The sequence below is a fragment of the Chlorocebus sabaeus genome, chromosome 16 (genome assembly GCF_047675955.1).
Source record: "Chlorocebus sabaeus isolate Y175 chromosome 16, mChlSab1.0.hap1, whole genome shotgun sequence".
In the NCBI taxonomy this organism is placed as follows: domain Eukaryota; kingdom Metazoa; phylum Chordata; class Mammalia; order Primates; family Cercopithecidae; genus Chlorocebus; species Chlorocebus sabaeus.
Window position 1 is genome coordinate 45,681 of NC_132919.1, and position 23,223 is coordinate 68,903.

Consider the following 23,223-nt stretch of genomic DNA (forward strand, 5'->3'; position numbering starts at 1 on the left):
TCCGGTCTCAGCCTCCCTCCCCGTGGGGACAGGAGAGGTGGCTTCAGGAGACTGGTGATGAATGCCTGAATGAAGCTGACTTGTGACTGCAGTTCTGTCTAAGGGCCTCCCCGGGTGTTAGATGTCAGTAAATGACACCTGTGTGTGGATCTCATGTGATGAGAGAAACAGTGGGGGAAACCAAAGCTTGTGGAGTCTGCAGGTGCTGGACTTGGGGATGTGTGCACCTGTGTACTTGGTGAGGGGTGTGATGTCTGGAATGAGTATGCAGGTGTGTCACGTTTGTGCGTGTGTGGTGAGTGTATTTAGCAGGTGTGGCTGCAGTGAGCATGTTCATGTGTGTTGTATGTATTTCAGGGTGTGTGTGGAGTTTGTACACGCATCATATTTGGTGAGTGTATTTGAGGGTGTGTATGGAGTGCATACATTTGCGTGTATAGTATTGGGTGAAGGGGTGGCCTGTGTGGAGTAAGCATGCACACGTGTGTGCTGTGTGTGGGGTTTCTACCTGCTCCTCCCCTGAGCCTGCTCCTGGGCCCTGCTGTCCTGGCAGCTTTACAGTTTGGTGCGTCTTTGATTCCGGAAGATTCTGGAACTAAATTCTGAAGCTGTGATCATAAACTTGCAGCCCTGGAGGACGCTGGCTCGTGGAGTCGGCACGAGAGTCTCTGTGCTGGCCTCTCCCTGGGCTGGGCTCTGTCCACAGAAGAGCATGTCTGATGATTGAGCTGTGCGGGTCTGTGGCTCCCTAGCCTCGAATCAGCCCTCGGTTCTGTCCCACCTCTGTTTTTCTTGCTGAGGGGCTCCGGGAAGTAGTGCCTGGGATGACGTTTTCACCCTGGGGTTGCTTCGCCTGCTGCCCAGGTGCTGGCTGCCTGAGCCCTGCTGCCGTCCCGGGTGGACGGGGCTGGCGCGGGGACATCCCTGAGCACCTGCGGGAAGGCAGGTTTAGGAAGTGCCAGAGGTGAGTGGCTTCCTCCCACACGTGATTTTCTGGAAAGTTCTGGGTCTCATATTTTTCCCTAAGGGAAGTTAGAAACTGAATTTCTCTTTAGGGGAACGTCTTTGCAGCATCTGTTGTTTGAATGTTCTGCAGGTGTGGAATACTCGGGGCCGTGTGTGTTTGGGAACATCCGTGTCCTGAGTGAATTCAGTAGGGAATGGAGAGAGGCGTCCTGTCAGCTTGGCCTCTGTTTCCAGCTTGTTGAGGGTTGACGGCTGCCGGTATCCCAGGGAGAGTTAAACACTGGGTTGTGTGGGATGGGAACGTTTGCTGTGACAAGGTCAGTGGGAAAGCATCTAAACAAACGTTGCTGTTCTCCGGGCTCCTCGGGGTCGAGCTTGTTTTGTGGGGTTGAGGGAAAGCAACCCTTGTTCCTGTTCCTCACCATTTGAAAAGTGTCCAGGACACGTTCTTCTGGAGAGGTGATGCACGTGAGTGGGGGTCAGGTCGTAAGCTCCGAGGTTATTTGGGACCTGTCAACTGATTTCCTGAACACACAGGTGCTTGGTAAAGGTGTTCCTGATTAGCTAAAACATGTCAACAGGACGTGATAGCTGGTGGTTGTTTAAAGACTATCACAATTTTCCTGTTACTCTTTTTTTTTTTTCTTTTTTTTTTTTTTTTTTTTTTTTTTTGAGACGGAGTCTCGCTGTGTCACCCAGGCTGGAGTGCAGTGGCGCGATCTCGGCTCACTGTAAGCTCCGCCTCCCGGGTTCACGCCATTCTCCTGCCTCAGCCTCCCGAGTAGCTGGGACTACAGGCACCCGCCACCTCGCCCGGCTAATTTTTTGTATTTTTTAGTAGAGACGGGGTTTCACCGTGTTCGCCAGGATGGTCTCGATCTCCTGACCTCGTGATCCGCCCGTCTCGGCCTCCCAAAGTGCTGGGATTACAGGCTTGAGCCACCGCGCCCGGCTTTCCTGTTACTCTTTAAATGCCTGTTGAATAAGGGAAGATTCACATATTTTTCTTTTCCTGTCTGCGTACTTGATATTTTGTTTTTTGTTTTTTATGTGGGTGTGCAGCTAACAGGAATTAGAAGCAGCCTCAGCCCTGGGGAGACTTCAGGACCGCCTCAGTCAGTGCTGAAGAGAGGCAGGGATTTGGGGGCTACCTCCTCCATAGGACGGACACCAAGGGCCAGAGGTCAGTAATCTCAGTGAGGTCACAAAGACGGGCACACCCAGCACCCTGGCCCATGTGCCGCTCCTTCACCTTTGTCTCTGCTCAAAGCTGCTCTCCTGGGTCATCACGGGTGATCTTTAGGCACGTGCTTGGTTCTTACAGAAGTGGTGTCTGGCTGTGGTCAGTGTGGGCCCTCAGGACTTCCATGTTTTTGGCTCCCATCAATATTGGGCAGTGGTGTATGTTTGTTTTGGAGTGGTAGATCGGGTGGATTTTGGCTTTGCCAACTCATTTAATACCTGTTCTCCTAGGCGCGGGGACCCTCTCGTAAGCCGCATATTCTCCTGGGTTCTGGGGCCCTATCATAAGCCGCGTATTCTCCTAGGCGCTGGGACCCTCTGGTAAGCCGCATGTTCTCCTAGGTTCTGGGACTCTATCATAAGCTGTGTGTTCTCCTAGGCGCTGGGACCCTATCGTAAACTGCATGTGAGGGATCTCGGAGGTGCTCCTTATGAGGATCCAATGCCTGACCTGAGGTGGAACAGTTGCAATTCAAAACCACCCCCCAGAAAAATGGTCTTCCATGAAACCCATCCCTGGTGCCAAAAAGGCTAGGCAAGAGCTGGCCTAACAGGTGCTAAGATGTCAGTAGATTTTTGGACTTGGGCCTCAGTTGAAGAGGATTAGATTTTGAAAGGTGGGGTTTGAAGGCTTCTAAAGGGCACGTTTTCATCTCCAGTGGGGCCTGGGCAGAACTGGGTAGAACTGACCCAGAAGCTGACAACTAGTCAGGCTGGCTCACTGCCTGTGTCCTGTGTGTGCAGCCTTGCTGTTTATTCAATTGTCTGGTGTTGTGGATTCCATCCATAGCTTCAGAATAGTGGAACCCATTACTTCAAGGCTGACCTTATTTAACGTTATCAAAAAGACATGAAATTCATTTAGTAAAAATCTTCCAGATACCTGTATCCTTTCTTTTCCCAGAGGCTTTTAAGTATTGCAACTTAAAAATCTTCCAAAATAACTTTAAAGGAAAACCTCTAAGTACATTTTTGATGAGCACCCTTGACAGCTTTAATATGTGAAGTAAATTCCCTTGACTTTTGTATTCCTAGAAACTCGATCATGTTTGCAGAAGACTTCGTATTTTCTCAACAGTGGCCACTGTTCAGTGACCATCATACCTGCCGTGTCTCATTTAGAAAGTTGGATGTGGATGTATTAACTTTTCAGACGCATAAACACATGGGTTGTTTAGTTTTGGTTTTGATTTTTTTGGGTTTTTCCCCCCCCCAGCTGAATTCAAGAAAGGGAAACAAGGAGACAGAGTAAGTACCTGAAAGCGTCTAAGTGGCTGGGTGGGGGATCCTACTATGGTGTTGGATTGTGTTCTGCCAGACATCGCTCCTTGAAAAGCTGACCCTGAAAGGGCTGGCATTGCCCTCACCCTGGGACGTTCGTCTGTCTCACCAGAAAATGAAGAATCTGCCAGAGTACTGTGAGTCAAATTCAGTCAGAACTCGATTAACTAAGAGGCTTTGTCTCAAAGGCCAAAACATGAGGACACATTTTTAATTTTTAAGGAGTGCTTTATCGTGAGTCAGTTCTGATGTGTACTGCATTAGGAAACCTCTGAACTTCCACGGTCAGGGCCAGAACTCTGAGGGAAAGTGGTTGTGCCCTTCCCACTGATTTTTGTCACTAGCTTTATTCATTTCCTTAAAACCCTTTTTGTATGAGTTCTATTATAGTTTGAAAAAAAATTCACTTAGGTAGAACTGGAAGAGTTTCCGAAGTATTAATACTCATGACCCGTTCTGGGTCTCGGTATATGTGTACTCTATAAATGTACATGTGTGTATGTGGTGTATGCATACTACGTGTATTTCCACTGTGCATGTATTTACAACGTATAGGTATGTACACTACATTTGTGTCCTACACACGTGAATGCTGTAGGCATGCATGTACATGTGTATATGTGTGTATCTATGGTCACTATGGTTATATGCACACTACTTGGACACCTATCTGTTCTGCATGTGTACCTACATGCATGTATTTAATGCCATGTACATACCTGTGTACGTACACCATGTGGGTATGTGCACATTATTTCTGCAGATGTATATATACATTTGTGCACACAAGCATGCATGTACACTATGCACCCTGAATACACTTCTGGATATGTACACACTAATACGTACACATGCTGCATATGTATGTACACTGTTGCATATATGTATACGCTTTATACGTTAGTGTACTGATGTACGTTGTATACATGTGCATATGTGTACACTGCGCATGTGTATGCATGCTGTAGTGCACCTACGTACATTGGATAAGAGTGTATGCTATACGCACGTGTATACATATAGCAAATAGCATACCTATGTACATACGGATGTGCATGTTTATGCCATATGCATGTACATACAGGTTATAGTATACCTGTGCACACTGTATGCATATAGATGGGTGTACGTGCTATGCATGCACATATGTGTTAGCTTACCTATGTACATTTGCTATATGGATGTGTGTATGCTCTATGCTTTTACACACGTAGTGAACTTGTTTGTACACTGTTTGGATGTGTGTACACTCTATGCATGTATACCACATGGATCTAGATGTGTGTGCACTCTGTACGCATGTAGTGCACTTATGTACACCCTACGTATTTGGATGTGTGTACGCTCTACGCAGGTACACGTGTTACAGTGTACCATAAATTTACACTATGTGGATGTAAATGTGTGTGTGCTCTATGGCACCAGGAATAGGGCTCCCGCAGGGATCCAAGAACACACCATCTCGCTGGCACCGGAGAGTGTAGGATGAAAACAGTTGTTTGTTGCAACCTAGTTGAAATTTGGCAGGTTACTATATCCTTTGCAACGATTTAGGAACAGTCACTTGATTGATGTGTGTGTTCCTGAAATCACAAACAACTCTGTGAGGTGTGTCTCATCCCAAGACGAGAAAGGGAACCGAAACAGCAATGACTCGGTCACTTAAGTGAGGTAGAACTAACATAGCAGCTGTCTAGCTTTCTGTATTATAACTTTGTCAGCAACTCAATGAGAAATCGGCACTCATCAGGAAATGTGTCCACTTTCTACTGTTCTTTATTCGTGGCGTATTTACTGCCTCGTGTTATTCCTCACGATGTAGCAAAATCCCTCCTAGAGTTGTGAATATAAACAGTTCATGACAAATGTAGTATTTTCTTTGTTAACATTGAAAACGATATGTAAGTTCATCTTCAGATACTGTTTGGAAGGATGAGAAAGAAGATATTTAGGACAAAAGAATAGAGAGCTTTCAAGTAAACAGGGAAAATAAGGACTTTGTGTAAAATATTTCCAAATTTGGAATTTGAGAATACTAAATCTCACATCTAAGATCATAGGTAGTTTTTTGGGGGGGTTTTAAAATTAGTAATTGGTTTTCCATGCCTTTGGGAATTTCAGTCCTGATGGAGGATTGCAAGAATAATCTGATTTTTCAGAACAGAAGGACAGTTTGTCTCAAAGGTAAATTCCAGGTTCTACCATAGAGAAATAGAAATTGCTGTCAACTTTCTGTAAGGTTCTTCAGTTCTTTCCTCTTCTGTGGTTAAAAAACCATCTCTGGGTTTAGTCTCAGCCAAGTTCCTCTTATTAGGTTGCCTTACATTTTGCACAGCTGTTGAGAGTCTTCATCATTCGTAGTTAACTTGTCAAAAGCAAAACTTTGTACTAGTTAGATCTGAGCACCTTGAAGGCAGGGCTTTGTTTTATATTTTTAATAAGCAGCAGGGTGATGGCAGGACTGAGGCCCTTCATCCCATCATGCGTTCCTCAGAGCTTTCAGAGTTCTCACTGCGTGCCGAGTGTGGTGTTGGCTGTGTAGCGTTTAAATAGGAATATGAGGTTCTGCGACTTGGTACGCTCTTACCACCTTCATAGAGAGCTTGGTGACAGCTTAGCATGACAGCTTGCACACCTGTTGTGTATACTTTATTACGGCCCCACAGAAAGGGTATTGATTTAAACGTGACTAATTTCTCATGTTTATTTTTGCCTTTATTCCTAGTTACAGTCCCGATACTTTTTCTTCCTTTAAAATCTTGCTAATCGCTGGTGAATTAGTGATAAACTGTATTTATGTGTTCTCTAAATCTAGCTATTTAATTGGAGGTCATTATTCTTGTACCATGTGTCAGTGCTATGTCAGGATGGTTCAGTTTTACGTTGTCAAAGGATTAACTAGAGCAGGATGCAGTCTTACTGGAACTTGCTCATTTATGAAATATAGGCACTTTATTTTTTGTTATACTCGAGGTGTGCTCAAATGTAAACATTTTGAGCCGTGTTAGAAGGATATACAAGATTGTAATGAAGAAATCAACAACTTGATCAAGTACCAGCTAATGAACTTTGTTTGAAGTTTATGGAACATGGACCTTGGCAATCAGTTTTCATCTTGACCTTTTATTTTTTACTAGAATCTTGGTCTGTCACCCAGGCTGGAAGCGTGGAGCACAGTAGTACGATGTCCGTTCACTGCAACCTCTACTTCCCAGGTTCAGGTGATTCTTATGCCTCAGCCTCCCTAGTAGCTGGGGTTACAGGGTGTGTGCCACTATGTCTGGATAATTTATTTTTAGTAGAGATGGGGTTTTGCCATGTTGGCCAAGCTGGTCTGCAACTCCTGACCTCAAGTGATCCACCCACCTCAGCTTCCCAAAGTGCTGGGATTACAGGTCTGAGCCACAATCGCTGGCCTGATCTTCTGTTCTAATATTGGTTATTCAGTCTCAATGATAGCGCCTGGTTGTATTAATTTGTTGTAGAAAGCACAATTGCAATGAATCTGGTTGTGTATGTACGTGCTGACTTAGCGTTCATGGCAGCACTGTGAGGTGGGCATTGTTCCTGAAGGAAGGCTGGATGGGCAAGTCGGGGCTTAGATATGGGACTTGTGGGCAGTCACTGTTGTCCCATGACTGAGATCAGGCCTGTCTGTCGCCTGTACCCTGAACTCTTAACACACGAACAAGCAAGTGTCAGTCGGTGCTCGAGTGTGATGTGGCCTGTGGTGTGTGCCTCTCAGCCTTGTTTGGCTCGGGGTAACAGGGCAACAGCTCCGTCCCTCGTGCGGCTGCCTGGGAGTCCCAGGAGAACCCACTGATACCGTTTATAAATGCCAGACATTGAACGTTCTCCTTGGTACCAGCACATCTGGAATCGGACAGTGCAGTTAGATTCTCGGCCAACAAACCTGTACAGGAGTGTGTGAACTCTGCCTTTGCTTCTCCCGGACAAAGGTGAATTCCTGGTCACTAGTGGATGGCAACAGGTGTGGCCTCAGGAGCAGCACGGAGACAGGCACCCGGGTGCAGGAAGAGCATCTGCAAGAGGGGTCGGGGAACGTGACAGACGCACGTGCGAGTTTAGCTGCTACCGTAGGGGGTATGGGGTGGGTGAGACCAGATTTTCTCATTGTTGCCCCTTTCTGAAAAGGACCCTGAATTGACTTCTCTGTGGCTCCTCGCGCCTCCTTGTCAGGTTGGAGGAGACTGGTCTCCTGGCTCAGGCCCTGCTTGTGGCAACACGGAAGCTGCTGTTGCTTGCCCTGCCCTCCCTGTGATGTCCTCTGTGCTGTTGTCCGGGAACAGTTCTGTTGAGCAAGCTTGGACTCTGCTCCCTTCTGCTCTTGGATTTCATGTCTGGAAGGCTTGTGTTCTTTCCTGATTTTTGATGATGCTGAGCTATGATTTTGCAAGGATCACACGTGCCCATACAGGGAGAAGCTCCTTTGCAAATTTAACATCTTGTCGCTCTCAAGCAGAGCTTGCTATCGAAGTTGACAGACTCCTGTGTTTTTGTTTTGGCAGAAACTGAATTTCAGTCCTAAGACAGCTTCAGCACACTTGATCCTAGCTCTTCTCTCTCACTGCTCCCCTCGTGTGTGGCAGAAATCATATGCCCTGAAGTTTACCAGTCCCTTCATTTGAAAATCAGTTAATGTATGCGATCCTCATGAGAATTTTACTTTTTATAAAAGCAATCGCAAAGACTGGGTTTTGTGAAACCAGTGTTTTATGTGTATATTACTTGCACTCACAATAAACTTTGTCTTCTAAATATTTCATGTTTCAGATTAGCACTGGAATCATGCCCTGGAGTAGTTTTGCTTTTCTGCTTTTATTTTTGGCTAAGGTAAACTTGAGAACATTGTGATATTAGGTGTAGTGAGCCCTTTTAGCTGCTTCTATGTCTGTTTTCCTTTAAGCCAGAACCAGCAGACGGATACCAGTTTGTGAGCACCTGGCATCTCCCAGGCCTTTTCTGGGTCTTCCCTCCACTGTCTCGTGGACAGAACAGTCACTCGTGGAAGGTGAACCTGAGAATCTGTGCGTGGAATTAAGTAAATGTCATAGCTCTCTTCTGTGATGAACTGAATCACATTAAGCCCAGTAAATTGTAACAGCAGGTTTTGCACATACAAAGCATTGAACACCAGGACAGGTAACCAGGCTGCGACACTTCTGGTCCTGCACAAGACCTCCGGTATCACAGCACATTTAACAAATTGGATGCATTGAGTGTTTGAAAACGTTGTGTATGTACCATGTCCGTGATTTTCGAGGGCCTGGAAAAACACCTCTGTGGTTATAGCAATCTTGATCGATGGGAGCTTAAGGTTAGTACTGGGGCAGACTGTGTTTTAAAGAATCAAGGTCTCTCGAGTATGTTTCGGTTTTCCCATGAAGAAGAAAGATGTTAGCTGTTCTTTCCTGGACTGTGGCTATCAGAGTGCCTCACCACGGTCACTCACACGTTTAGTTCATTTCCATTTAACCGGGCTGGACTTGGGCCAGAGTACTTCGGTTGTCAAATGTTATATGAGGCTGAGGAATTGTCTTCTGCTTCATCGTTGGCATATGGAAATACTGTTTTTCAAAGCATACTCTACTTTCTTATTTGTGTTTATATAAAATAATAGAATGGTTATTTTAACTGTGCAGTTTCCTATGCTTGCTTATTTAATTGCGGAAAGATAATGGTTTTATTTTGCTAAAATCTGTGCTAGGAATTGTGCAAAATCTTTGTGAAATACCCAGTTTACTAGCTTAAGTTATAGATCTTTGTATAGAAAAGAAAAAGCCTATTGCTAAAAGGAGCATTGTCTTTATCGATGCAAAAAGTTTTAGGCTTATTGGTCGTGTAGTCAGTAAAATGCATCAGAATGTGGCGAAAATTGAGAAAAGCGTTGAAGTTTTAAAATCTGCTATGCAGTTTTCTTCAACTCTCTTGCAAGATACTTAATTTGAATAAAAGACAGAATAAAGTGTTCCCATTGAGGAAAGTGGCAGGAGGACTGTTCAGAATGTGTTCTGAATCTGAGCAGTCCTGCCACGCTTGTCTGTGATGTGGTGGTGTCCATGGTATCACTTTTACAGAACTTTAAGAATGCTGCTTCTGTGAATAAAATACATTTATTCTTAGCATTTCAGTTTTGAGTTTTGAGAAGTGTAAAACGTGTTAATGCTTTCTTTCCCTTACAGAATTTGCTTGTTCTTTTTTTTTTCCTTTTTAAATGCCTACAAGACTCTGAAGCACATTAATCACTTAAAAAGAAAAGAAAAAAAAAAAGTCCCGGGCGTGATGGCTCACGCCTGTAATCCCAGCGCTTTGGGAGGCCAAGGCGGGTGGATTGCTTGAGCCTGGGAGCTTGAGATCCAGGGAACCAGCCTGGGCAACCTGGTGAAATCCCGCATCTACTGAAAACACACAAATTAGCTGGGCGTGATGACTGCACACCTGTAGTCCCAGCTACTCCAGAGGCTGAAGAGAATTGCTTGAGCCTGGGAGGCGGACCTTGCAGTGAGTGGAGATCATGCCCTTGCTGTCAAGCCTTGTTGACAGAGTTTGGACCCTGCCTGATAAACAGCAACGTTCATAACGTATGGGTGAACTGCCCGGCTGCTCTGTCTAGAGTAGAATAAATCCAATTACGTTTTTGTCTTTTATTAGCATTGAAATTTTCTTAATCATCCCTTCGTTTTCATTACATTGTAGCAATATATTGCTGCTTAGAGTCTGGAACAAGTAGGCTTCTCTGGATCAGGTTCTTACTGGATTGCTAAAACTTAGAATGATTTTTCCCCTCCTTGGATGTGACTTACAGAATTTTGCCTTTTGAGGTGATGTGTTGCATTTGATAGCGGACACAGGAACGCCCGAAGAATTCACTTACGGGGCTAAAATATACGTACTTTGTAGTGTTTCCCTCCTAGAATGAAAACGGTACCTCTCATTTGGGATCGATGATGCTATTTGCTGAAAACATTTTAAATTGTATTTATTTTAATTTTTTGAGACAGAGTCTTGCTCTGTCGCCCAGACTGGAGTGCAGTGGCACGATCTCGGCTCACTGCAAACTCCACCTCCCAGCTTCACACCAGTCTCCTGCCTCAACCTTCCGAGTAGCTGGGACTACAGGTGCCCGCTGCCACACCTGGCTAATTTTTTTATTTTTGGTAGAGACGGGGGGTTATCACCGTGTTAGCCAGAATGGTCTCGAGCTCCTGACCTTGTGATCCACCTGCCTCGTCCTCCCAATGTGCTGGGATTGCAAGTGTGAGCCGCTGCACCCGGCCGAAAACATGTTTCTTGACTGCCTCAGTCCTCATTTGGGTAGTCTGTTCTTTGTAGGACATTCAGGGAGCGGGGACATCTTGAGTCTTGAAAGGCGCGCTCTGTGAGATGGGAATCTTCCGGCTGCTTTAATCACATTTAGTGTGATTTAGGGAATCCTGCCGGTTGTCATTTACTGGAGAGCGCAGTTTCCTGGCTGCCCTGGTCTTTGAGGGGAGGGAGACTGAGGGGTCATTTTCCCACCTGGACCAATGTGTTTATTAAACCTGGCTTGTGTATCCTTTGGATCTTTTTATGAAGGAAAAGCCACATCTGTGACTTTCAGATGAGTGGAAGTCATGTTAAAAATATATATATATATGTGTGTGTGTGTGTGTGTATATATATATATATGGCTACTATGGAGAAGTTTTGTCCTTGTGACCTGTGAATACAGTCACAGGAGAGCAGAATGTTCACGGTGTGGGTGCCTACAGTGGACATGCAGAGTCACATTCTTCACTAGTATTACGTTAAAAAGTGACAAATAAGAGAAAAATATTTTGCTCATTACAACCTTGGTAAGAAGCTGGCAGCACTCTTGTTTTTGGAGGGGTGTGAAGGGAATATTGAGAAAGTGTCATCAACATTAGACTCACCCACTCTGCAAATCCTGTGCCAGCTGGAGTGAGGACCCCGTGATGGAAAGATGCACCCCTCTGCCCCGAAGGAGTTGAATCTTTGTGGCGCTCAGGATGCATGGTTCATCTCTATATAAAGGCAGAATGTGAAATGCCGTGGAGGCTGAGAGAAGCGATGTGGTTAGCAAGTATGAGTGAGACGTTTGGGACTTGTTAGCACCTGGCGTGTGCGCAGCAAGCTTTGCTATCTGCACATGTGTGATCCTTAGAACACTGGCGTCTGGAGCCGTGGGGGCTGTAGAGGGCCCCAGCTCCCGGCGGGCTGAGGAGTTCCCTGTTACCACCAGGATAACCGTGATTTTGAAGGCTGTCCCCAAGTCCTGGAAGGGGCTCCTTTCAGAGAGGAAAACACCCCAGAGCCTCGGGCAGAATTCAGTGATTTTTATTATAATGTTGTTTAGATTTCGCAAACATGAAACCGAGAACGTATTTCAGAATGCTTATGATTCTTTTGTAACCATGGAAACAAAGTAATTTGCAGTCGATGGACAGTTTGCAGAAGCTGAACGGCCAACATCATGAGCACGGTGCTCTCCCTACCGCCCTGGGCCTTGCTCCGGTTTGCTGGGGAGGCTTTGCAGGGCCTCTTGGCTGGGATACCTCTCTCATGTCCCATGTTGCTACCCCTGGTCACAGCCATACTGCTGGGAACCTGCGCCATGAGGACACTGAGTGGACACGGAGCCGCGGGGCAGCAGTTGGTCAGGAGGTGGCATCCACATGGTCCGAAACAGGTTTCTGTTCATTAAGAATGATCATTGCAATAGAAACAGACTGAAAGAAAACTCTACTGACCTGAGAATGTGTCAGCTGAGTTGCATAGGGAAGTGCAGTGAAGAAGGTGAGGGCTGAAAGGAAATGAGGGAGGGAGAGGAAAGGAGAGAAGGGAAGCAAAAGGGGGAGGGCGGATGGGAGTGAAGAGGGAGATGTGGAGGAGGAAGAAGAGAGAGAGGGGTGGGCAGGAGCCTGGGAAATGTGTCCCAGAGCCGGTTCCTGACCGTCGTGGGTGCATCAGAGCTGATCTTCCAGGAGAGGTGGCCTGGGAGGGCTGACCCTTAGGAAGTAAGGGCCAGGGGGAGCTGATTTTTTGGCCCTCAGCGGGGCTGTTGTTGACCTGAGATACAGTGGATAGTTTTCCTGAAGAGGTCGTCTGCACAGCCACCATTAGCTGCCAGGTTGGAGAGAGAAGTGCTCCTCCCCATGGGTTCTATTTTGTGGATTTTTCCCAGTTTACCTGAGCAGCCTGTCAGTGGAAATGTCGGGGATTACTAACATGTCTCCATTCTACAGAGCAGTCGACCAGCTTCCGATCCTGTAGTTGTTGGGGGCACCATTCCCGTCCTGTCAGTGCCGGCCCAGCGTGGAAGCCGCAGCCGGAGGCGCTGGGAAACCTGCGGGGCTCTCGCTGCCGGGGTTCTGATGGGAGTCGTGCGCTGGAATAAAGATGTCCTTAGGGCAGAGCCTGGCGAGGAGGGGGTGCTGCTGTTGCAGCAGTACATGGAATTTCAAATGACAAATGAAACAAGCTTTTAATTATGACCAGAGTCCTATGCTCTGCGTTTCTTCAAATGGAAAAGTTGTGCTGAAATGAATTTGCTGTTAATCGGTTGCCTCATGCAAGACGCAAGACGGAGGGCTGGGAGCAAAGTAGAATGTGGACTTACCTACAAAGCTTCCTCCTCTCAGACTATAATCAGTTGCATGGTGCTACACAGGAATACGTGAGAATTCATGTGAGAAAGGTGATGGGTGCAGACCTGTGTGACCGGCAGGTGTGGGGGTAGGTTTGAGAGAAGCTTTTGGCTGAAGTGGTGTCAAGTGCAGGTGCTGAAGTGTGATGTCTGTCTGGATGGAAGAGCACACGCCTCTGGGCTGCGGGAAACAGATAAAGGAGGAGGTGAGCAGACGTGAGTCGTGTCTTAGGAATGGTAGCAATTCAGGCAGACCCAGGATCAGGCTCCCACGGGGGAGGAGTGGATATCAGGACCCAGGGAACGTGGGGCGGGGGTCATGCCCAGGCCTCTGCGGGTCTTGCTCTTGTGTCAGCAGGGCCCTGTGCTTGCCCTCCTTAAAACTTTCCTGATCCATAAAATGGGCACGACAAAATCCACCTTGTGACACTGAAGCTTAAATGAGATGATGTACATGGTGCCTTCCTTCCCTTCCTGACATATCATAGACTCACAGCTATGGTAGCAGCGACAGACTGGATGGAATGCTGGAGCCGCTTTGCGCCTGGTGAAGCCACATGGATTTGTGCAGTGCTGGCGACTGTCTGAAAGCCTTTGGTCATGGAAGTGGCAGCCTGGAGTGGCTCTTGGCATACTTGAGTCTGTGGAGTGTAAGGTTGACTGGAGCTCCGAGGCCATTGATACTATCCAGGGGTGAGCTGATGAGGCCCTAAAACATGGGGGAAGGCCGAGAGGACTTGGCTGCCAGAAGCATTGTAGATTTCTGGCTTTGAGAACTTGCTGACTTATGGACATAGGAAGGTAAACCCAGATGGCTCCAAAATTGTAAGTCCAGAAGAAAGGTGGGAGGGTACAATTGCTGACTAGGTCATTGTTGCCCTGTCCCTTTGTTTCTGGCCATCGTTTCTCCTCCCTCCCCTGCCTTTGTGGGCTGGAGGGCCTGAGCCTGCACAGCGGTGTATTTCATGATGACAATGGCCGATTATTACCCTGCAGTAAGAAGTCTCTCCATTTTATTTGGCAGCAGTAGTTAAATAAATTTAAGGAGTGATGGTGTAGTAGTATTTGTTTTGTTTGTGCTTTTTTTTTTTTTTTAGTGTCATTTAACTGAATGTTATTTCCAATTTCGCTGATCACTTTGAGAGGCCAAAACATGCTTTGATTTGTTATTTTGTGTTTGAGCTAGTTTATTGCCTCACAGGAATGCCAATTCTGTTGTCACACATCTTTAAGTATCTCAAATTGTGTTACTATAATACTTAGCTGAATTACCTCCCTTATTTTGGCTTTTAAAAATCTAAAATCTGTGTGAAACACAGGATGGAGCATCTCCATTGAGGGTTGTTGGGAAGTGTGACTTTTCCTGGCATGCTTGAAAATCAGTGACATTATTTTATAGAAACACTTTGTAACTGACACCAAAGCTAGAAGCTCCTGTAAAGGGCAGAGTAGGCAACATGTTATACTTTGAGGGCCACAGAAGTCTCTGCATATATTTCTTTTGTTAAAACTTCAAAGTGTAAAAATCACTTCTGGTTCCCTGGCCAAGGCTCGGTCGGGGATCATGGTTTGCAGACCCTTGACAGCAGCTTAGCTGAAAACTGGTCTCCCATGCAGTGAGCAGGAGCCCACCTCATTGCTTCAGCCAGAAAGATGCTGCCCTCATGCTGGAATTTACTTCAAACAAACTTGAAAGCTCTGGCACCGCTGCTCATTTCCATACTGTTGCAGGCTATCTAAAATACGGAGGATGCCTTGGCGTTTTGATTTTGTTACTCCTCTGGAAGGGCTCTGAGATGGCTCATCGCGAGTTAGACATTTGCAGAAATGATCAAGCAGAGCTGCAGCGATCTTGCAGATCAAGTGAAGTTTTTTCTGAAAGCTTGTTATAGGCTTAAATTTCTGATCCCGTTCCATCCACTGATCTTGTATGATTGGTTTCTTTTTGCACCCATTTGGGTCTGTGAAGCATCTCCCCACCGTTGTAGAACTTTAGCTGTGATTTCATGCGTGAGTCGGTATCCTCACTCCTCTTCTGTGAGGAGAAAGCGCTGTAGCTCCTGCGTGGTTTCCAGCCCCTCCCTGCACGTGGATGGATTGGGAGGTATTTGTGGTGTGTGAACTTGCTACCCCCAGAGGCTCCTTGTTCACTCCCCTGGACCATACTCTTCCCTACTCCCATGGACTGCACTCCTCCCTCCTGGTTCATTCCCCAGAACACATTCCTCCCTCCTCCTTCCTGGCTCACTCCCCTGGACCACACATCTCCCTCCTGGTTCACTCCCTGGACCACACTCCTCCCTCCTGGTTCATTCACTGGACCGCATTCCTCCGTCCTCCTTCCTGGCTCACTCCCCTGGACCACACACCTCCCTCCTGGTTCACTCCCTGGACCACACTCCTCCCTCCTGGTTCACTCCCTGGACCACACTCCTCCCTCCTGGTTCACTCCCTGGACCACACTCCTCCCTCCTGGTTCACTCCCTGGACCACACTCCTCCCTCCTGGTTCACTCCCTGGACCACACTCCTCCCTCCTGGTTCACTCCCCTGGACCACACTCCTCCCTCCTGGTTCACTCCCCTGGACCACACTCCTCCCTCCTGGTTCACTCCCCTGGACCACACTCCTCCCTCCTGGTTCACTCCCTGGACCACACTCCTCCCTCCTGGTTCACTCCCTGGACCACACTCCTCCCTCCTGGTTCACTCCCTGGGCCGAACTCCTGCCTCCTGTTTCACTCGCTTGGCCGAACTCCACCCTCCTCCCTCCTGGTTCACTCTCCTGTGTCCCCACGCCTCTCTCCTGGTTCACTGCCCTGGGCCCCCACGCCTGCCTGCTGGTTCACTGCCCTGGGGCCTCATGCCTCCCTCCTTGTTCACTCCCCTGAGCCTCCACTTCTCCCTCATAGTTCACTCCCCAGGACCCCCACTCCTCCCTACTCCCCTGGGCCACATTCCTCCCTCCTGGTTCACTCCCCTGGGTCCCCACTCCTCCCTCTTGGGGGTGTGGTAGTTTCTGCTGTGCTTGTGCCAGCACGATAAGGCTGAGTGGCAGCTCCAGGGCTATGGCTGCTCACGCAGCTGTGGCGTTAGTGCAGAGAACTGCGGGGATGCAGCTGCCCTTGTTGTGATGCTTCGAGTGTCACAGTCGGTATGGGAAACTGGGTGGGACGTGGATGTCCCAGGAAGGGACAGGAGCCTCCCCTCAGCCTCTGTCAAACACTTCTCAGCCAGGCATGGTGGCTCATGCCTGTAATCCCAGACCTTTGGGAGGCCGGGGTGGGTAGATCACCTGAGGTCAGGAGTTGGAGACCAGCTTGACCAATGTGGTAATTTTTGACACATTAAGGATTAAGGAAAATGACTCTCACTCGTTTGCCTTGCTTTTTAATTGATGATTGGTGTAGCCCAGTAGTCTGAACTTGTTAAGCAACCATTCTTACTGAAAGACTAATGTTTAAAAGTCTCTTCCTCTGGACACGTCTTTGGCTGCTGTAATCAAATGCAATGTAATCAAATGCAATGTAATCAGCACTGGTTAATGGCTTTCCTTGTTTGGCTAACAAATGCTCCTCAGAAACTTTGGTTTCTTGTTATTTTCATTTATAATTATGTTTTAAGCCTTCTAATTTTTCTAGCTTTCCTGCGAGTTGGGAATAATTGTGATGGGTGCTTAGTTTGGGATGTTGACGTATACTCTATGCCCAGCTACTATGCCATTGTGTGAACACTGATTTGTCACTTTCTCATGAAGACTGATTTCCCCTAGTTTGGTAAATTCTATTAATTTTAAGGAAGGGGGTGGAATGCAACTGCTGTTAGGAGGCTCTTTTAACGATCGGGGAAATGTTGCCATGATTATTACCGTTACAGAAGGAACATAAAAATACGTGCTGCCTTCAGTCATGATGAATATGTAAGTCCGCGTCTGTGACTGCAGAAAACAGCAGCCCCAAATCTTAAAATCGTGTGGATGCACCAAGCCCATGTGCAGGGCACTGTGGAGCAGCCTGGGTTAGCTGAAGTTGGCCCACAAGCCCTGAGGGATGGTGTCTGAGTTATGATAAGGCTCTGACTTGGGATTAAACAGACCTCCAAATACTGTGATATTCTAAACAAAGGCACAATACTGCCCAGGGAGCCCAGTGGGCACCTGTAGGCAGTGTAGGTGAGAAAATGTTCCAAAGAAGATTCCTGCAGCTCAGCTAGGAGGATTCTGTAAGGCAGTAGACACATCAGTGTTCATATGGGAGTGTTGAGCTATATTCATTCCTTTTAAGCAGCCAGGCTTGTGTGTGTTTTTAGGGGCACTCACATGGTGCCCCTTCCACCCTCACTGCTGGTTGTGCCTGTTTGATGTTGCGGATTTCTGTGTTAAGTGTGTCCACTCTCCAAATGTATCTCTGTCTCTAGAATATTTTAGAGTAGACCATTTATTGTTTAAACGCTTGCATTTAGTGAGGAAGAAATCTTTAAAACGGGCCATACAGACCCTGCTATAAATGTTGAACAATGGAATGTGTAATGTTTAACACGTAGTGTTTAAAGTAGAAGACAGTTTAATTTAGAAATCCTGTTGGAATGCCAGTTTAAATTACCACCATCCATATGCATATGGAAAAGAATGAGAGTGAATGTACAGAAATGGAATTGTCTCTATTTTGTAGAGATTCTGTAATGTATCAGGTACAAGCCTCACTTCATGATTTAAATGCATGAAGCTGAAATTACAAAACTTGACAAAAACATGCCTTTGAATAGTGAGCCTTTATCCTCCTTGAAATAGTGATTCATTCACTAAAATGTCCACCTGCAACTTTGTCAAACACATTTGTTGCATTAGTTCTCAAGTGAGCTCAGTTTTCCAGACAGGGATATGATTATTGCTTAAAGTTTGTCCTGATGATGTTGGTGAACAGGGAAAATCCTATGATGTGGATCCTCTGCGTGTGTTACACATCAGATGCGGCCTGCCCAACCCTCTGCCTGTAACTGGGAACCTTGACTGTCGGGATCATTGTAGAGAACCTTGAGGAAAGCAAAACAAAGAGCCTCTGGAGTAGCAAAAGATGTAGCTGATTTCATGCAGTAAAACTTACACATTTTTCTTTAAAATGCATCCTTCAGAACCTCAGTTTGCTGATTATTTTAGAATCACTGTAGTCTGCTGACAGTAGTCGTGGGAACAGGTGCGTGGCCTGGCTGGTGCAGGAGGGTCTCAGAGCGGAGCCACACTGCTGACACCAAAGGAGGGACTGGAGCCATCACGCTCGTGACTCGTGCAGATGGCCTTGGCTGACCTCCAGAAGAGGAAACGTCAGTATCCAAGGAGGAAAAAGTCTATTAATTTCATGAGTGTTTGCCTTCACAATGGCTACAACCCTGAGTTTGTGGCACCTGCTGTCTCTGGAATGAGGAGTCTTCCCTTCCTGGCAGATAAGCTCTAGATGGGAACAGGAGCTGTGGTTGCTGGATTGAAGAGGTTTCCTTCTTGGGGAGGTGGCCTTTGAGCCTGACATGAAGGAAGCTGTGACTGGCGGGAAAGGGCCTTGGAGACAGTGTATTTACCAGGAGGGTCGGTGACTGAGAACCATCCTGTTCCGAGTGTTGCCATTCTGGTTCTAGAGTAAACTTGGGGAGAAACAACAGCCAAAAGCCTCGAGAAATATTCTGTGATGTTGATCACGTTTGGTAGATTTGTTGCTGAGACTCTGAAATGAGAAGCCCGGGAGGTGCAGGTCTATCAGGCCGTGGGACGTGGGACAGTTGCTGCTTCAGGGGTTGGAGTCCCCGTGCCAGAGGCTCACTCCTGCAGAGACTTTTGCACAGTGGGCAACTGCTGCCTCTGGTTGACTGTGAGTCCCCCAGATGAATACCCATGAAAGGTACCATGTCAGTAAAGAGTCAAACTCTGTGAAGCATTTGGAGATTTATTCTGAGCCAAATGAGTTACCATGGCCCTTGATACTACCCTCAGGAGATCCTACGAACGCATTCCCGAGGTGGTCAGAGCCCAGCCTGGTTTTATAGCTTTTAGGGAGACACGAGACAATCGATCAAATAAATGTAAGATGCACATGGGTTTGGTCTGGAAAGGTGGGACAACTGGAAGCAGGGGTGTCCAGGTCATAGGTAGATTCGAAAATTTCCTGATTGACAGTTGGTTAAGAGAGTTGTCAGATAAGGGGTTGTGGAGACCAAGGCTTTGTCATGTGGAGGAAATCCTCCAGGTAGCTTCGGAGAGAATAGATCGTAAATGTTTCTCATCAGACTAAGAGTCTAAGTTCTGTCTAATTCCAGAAGGGAGGTGGGGTGATGAGGCAAGTCCGACCCCCCAGCGATCATGGCCTGGACTAGTTTTTCAGATTAGCTTTGGAATGCCCTTGTCAAAAGCCGGGGCTGTTCAGATGGCCAAGGGTGCTTCAAATTCTAATGTTTTCACATCCAGAAAGTGATTGTGTTTTTTTCTGTGGATGACAGCTAGTGTGGTAATTAATATTTTATTAGCAGACTAATTTGAAAGTCAATGTGTTTTCAAGTGTGTTAATTATTAAATCATCAACAAACAGAGAAGGGCTTACTTTGAAACCAGCCTGAGACTCAAGAGGCTCGGCAAAGAAAACGATGGACTTGGGAGAACTGATTCACGTGTTTACTGCGCCAAGTTTCAGGCATTATGAGAAGTCTGTGCTGATACATTGTGACTTGAGAACTTAAATCTTTTTTTTCCTTTAAACGGTCAGCATTTCTGTCTCCTGTGTTTTGTCTTCCTGCTGTGGAGCACTTTAGGTTTGTGTTCACGTGGCGTTGTTCCCTGAACCACCGGCTTTGCGGCTCCTCCGTCCTGTCCGCCTTGATCGCGTCTTCCCCGCCCCGTGGGTTTTATCCTGAGGACTGTTCTCCGCTGTGTGGAGTGGAGGATCAGTGGACAATGGCTTTACCGACTCATTTTCTATGTAGCTCCCAGTTTCTCAAAATCATAATTGTCTTGGATTCCCTGTGAAACTGGGAGTCAGGCCTTGGGCACAGTGCTGGGTGGCCTTGGGTGCAGTACTGGCGCAGGAGGGAGAGATGAGAATAGGAAGGACGGGTTTGTCAGGGGAAGGAACCCTTTGCCGCATTCCTGTGTCTGTTTTAGGTTAAAGATGAATGGCCGGGTGGTGGGTGTCTCACCTGCTGTGGCTGGACCTCGCTGTACTGAACCCTGAGCAGGGGCTCCAGGAGCTGCCTCCTGCCAGGCCGGGGCCACAGGGCTGGGCTGCTGCCTGTGGGGTGGGTTGTGAGGGCTCGTGCCAAGTTGCAAGGGACTGCACTGCTCCTGTGTGACCTGAGGGGCATGGGGGAAGCTGGTCTGTGCTCGTTACCTGGGAGAAGTTGAGCTCACCTGGGCCAGAGCCTCTGTGGAGGTATTAAGGCAGAGGCCTGGAATTCCTGCTTTCCCCAGACAGCAAGAAAGCTCAGTGTTGCACCTGCTCTGAGATGCCCTCAGCAGCCATATATAGTTGACTTGAACATGAGGGAAGGTGCCAATTAACCCGGCTCTGTGGAGAGCATTGAGGAGTCCAGGCCCTGGGCCCCGGGCTTTGTAATATGTTCCTTCCCGAACAAAAAACAACAAAAGATCCCTGTGGCTGATGCCGACTGCGTGGGGTAGGACATGCCGAGCTTGCGTGGGGCTTGCCCCTGAGTTTCCTTGGTGCTCCTCCCAGCCCCCACGGACACCAGCCTTTCCAGGCCGAGGCTTGTCCTGTTTAGACCCTCGTTGGTGGGGTCTGTGGTCCTGGATCGAGGGCCCAAGCACTTCTTTCATGATTATAAATGATTCACCAGAGACGCACGGCTGCCCCCAAACATCTCACGAGCATGAGATACAGCCAGTGTCGCCGCCGCAAGCTCATAATTCTCGTGGAAAGAGGAAATTTTACTTTTAATGTGCTCGTGAGACTCAGATGCAAATATTTAATTCCCGTTCAACTTTCAAGACCTTGAGAACCTCTGAGATTCCTTGAAAGCTGTTTCTTTGCCCCACGACTAACTCTCTTGTGGAAGGAGGCTGGGGTCGTCCGCGGGGTCTGGGGTCCTGCTGCGTTCTCCAGGATTCCTTAGGTTTTCAGCAGGTGGAGCTGATTGACTCTGACATTTCCATTATATTGTTCTTGTGTTGCCTCAGTTAACTTAGAATAATCAGTATTTACCAGAAATAATTGATGGCGAGATGGGAATTATTGGTGATTCCCTGACATAGACAGCCTGTATAGATAAGTGTGTTACACAGTGTCTGATTTCTGAGATGTTGGTCCAAACCTTCTCAGCAACACACTTTGAAGGGTAGATTCCTGTGCAGGAGAAGCTGCTTTTCCCCGAGACGCGGTGGTGGCCCCTGCACTAGCATGGCAGGGTGGGTCTGTGACTGGGCAGGGCTGGACATGCTCCTGTCCGCCCCGGCGCGGGGCGCCCACCTCCGCACCACATGTTTGTCGAGGGTTGCCTGCCTTTGTTCCCCCAGCTCGAACTCATAGAATGGTATACCTTCCTTGACACATTCCTGCATAGAGATGATTAGATCTGGGGGCTGAATCTCAATCTGACATGCATGTAGGTAAATTATTCACGTAAATGACTTGGGTCCTCCACGTTCAGGCTCAGGAGGCGCGAGGTGGGTTTGGAGACAGCTGCCTGGCCTCAGGAAATTTCTCTCAGGGCCTGTTTCTTTCTCTAGCAAAGTAAATGATGCCTACCTCACGGGGCTTGACACACGCTCAGTACTCAGATGCTGTCTGGTCTTTATTATAGTTAGTATTTGGGGAACAGCGTGGCTGGTAAGAAAATGCATTATCTTTACAATTTATAGAATGTCACACAAGGCAAGCGTGAAACCGGGACTCTACCCTAATCTGAAGATGCTGGTGCTTACTCTTCTCCCTAAGCATTTTGTTGTCATTCTGGCGTGTGTCAGCCAAGTCATATGACGGCACCGCATGCGTGATGCCAGCTCAGTTACCTTGGAACGGGGAGCCTGAGGCTGCCAAGGAGCATCCCTCCTGCCTCCAGCCTTCGGCGGTTTCTCTCTCTCCTTCCCTCTGTCCCTCCCTATCCCCCACTCCTCCTTACCACTCCTGATCCTCTCCCTAGCCCCCTCACTTACTCTACAACAGACACCCAGACTTTGACAAATCGCAGCTGGGCCTATTTATCACTCGGCTGGGAAACCAGAGGGAAAGGGGCCCAGTTACTACAAAAATAGAGAATTGAAATAGAATGTGAGCTACTTTTGCGTATTTTTTATTTTAATCTGAATATAAAAGGCAAGTATCAACACAAAATGGGTGCTAACTGCGCCACACAGCTCCAAGTCTGCCTTGTCAGGGCTCTGTGGCTTCCCACGCCCTGGCCTTCTCTATGAGCGTCTGGACATGCCGTGGCTGCGAAAGGAGCATTCAGTTATGGTCCTTTGAATGTTGCAGAGTCACGTTTAATAAAAATCTTCACGTTTACCCACAACCAAGTCTTCATTTAATAACAGGTACTGCAGGTCTCTGGGTGGGCCTGAGCCTCTGTTTTAGAAGCAGCCACACCATCCCTGAGGGGCAGGTCTGTGTGGGCTGGCAGGCGGCTTGGTCCTTGGAGCACAGGGTGGACCTAACCCAGTCCTGGCATTGGGGGGGCCTTGCAGTTCTAGAATGTAGTGATGCAATCTGTGGCATAAATAAAAAGCCTCATGTGCCCCCATGAGAAGCTGGGGCTTCCCCTCAGTACTGTGGTGTGCTGTGTTTGTGATCATGCAGATGTAAAAGGGTGAGGGAGATGTCTAAAAACTAGGCTCCCAAAGACAGCCCTTCATGTCTGGTGCTTTCATGTGTGTATGTACACCTGTTTGACGAGTGTACACCTTCACGCGCGCACCTGTTTCATGCATGTACACCTGTTTGTGCATGTGCCTGTTTCGCACTTGTGCCTGCTTCGTGTGTGTATGTGCCTGGGCATTCACCTTGTATTGCATCATACGTTGTATTTTATAGATTTTTTTTTTTTCAGTTTGTATCGTGAGCTTGTAACGACTTCGTGA

General features: G+C 47.5%; 1 protein-coding gene across 4 annotated transcripts in view; it reads left to right on the plus strand.

Moving 5' to 3' along the window:
• The window catches only part of LOC140713572 (uncharacterized), an 89,230-nt gene that overhangs the window by 45,669 nt on the left and 20,338 nt on the right, over nt 1–23,223 (plus strand). For all 4 annotated transcript variants that reach the window (XM_073023830.1, XM_073023827.1, XM_073023828.1 and 1 more), the window contains one exon: nt 1–23,223. This exon is cut by the window's left edge; it is cut by the window's right edge and continues 20,338 nt beyond it. In XM_073023830.1, the coding sequence (XP_072879931.1) occupies nt 15,249–16,199 (951 nt within the window). In that variant the 5' untranslated portion in view covers nt 1–15,248 and the 3' untranslated portion in view covers nt 16,200–23,223.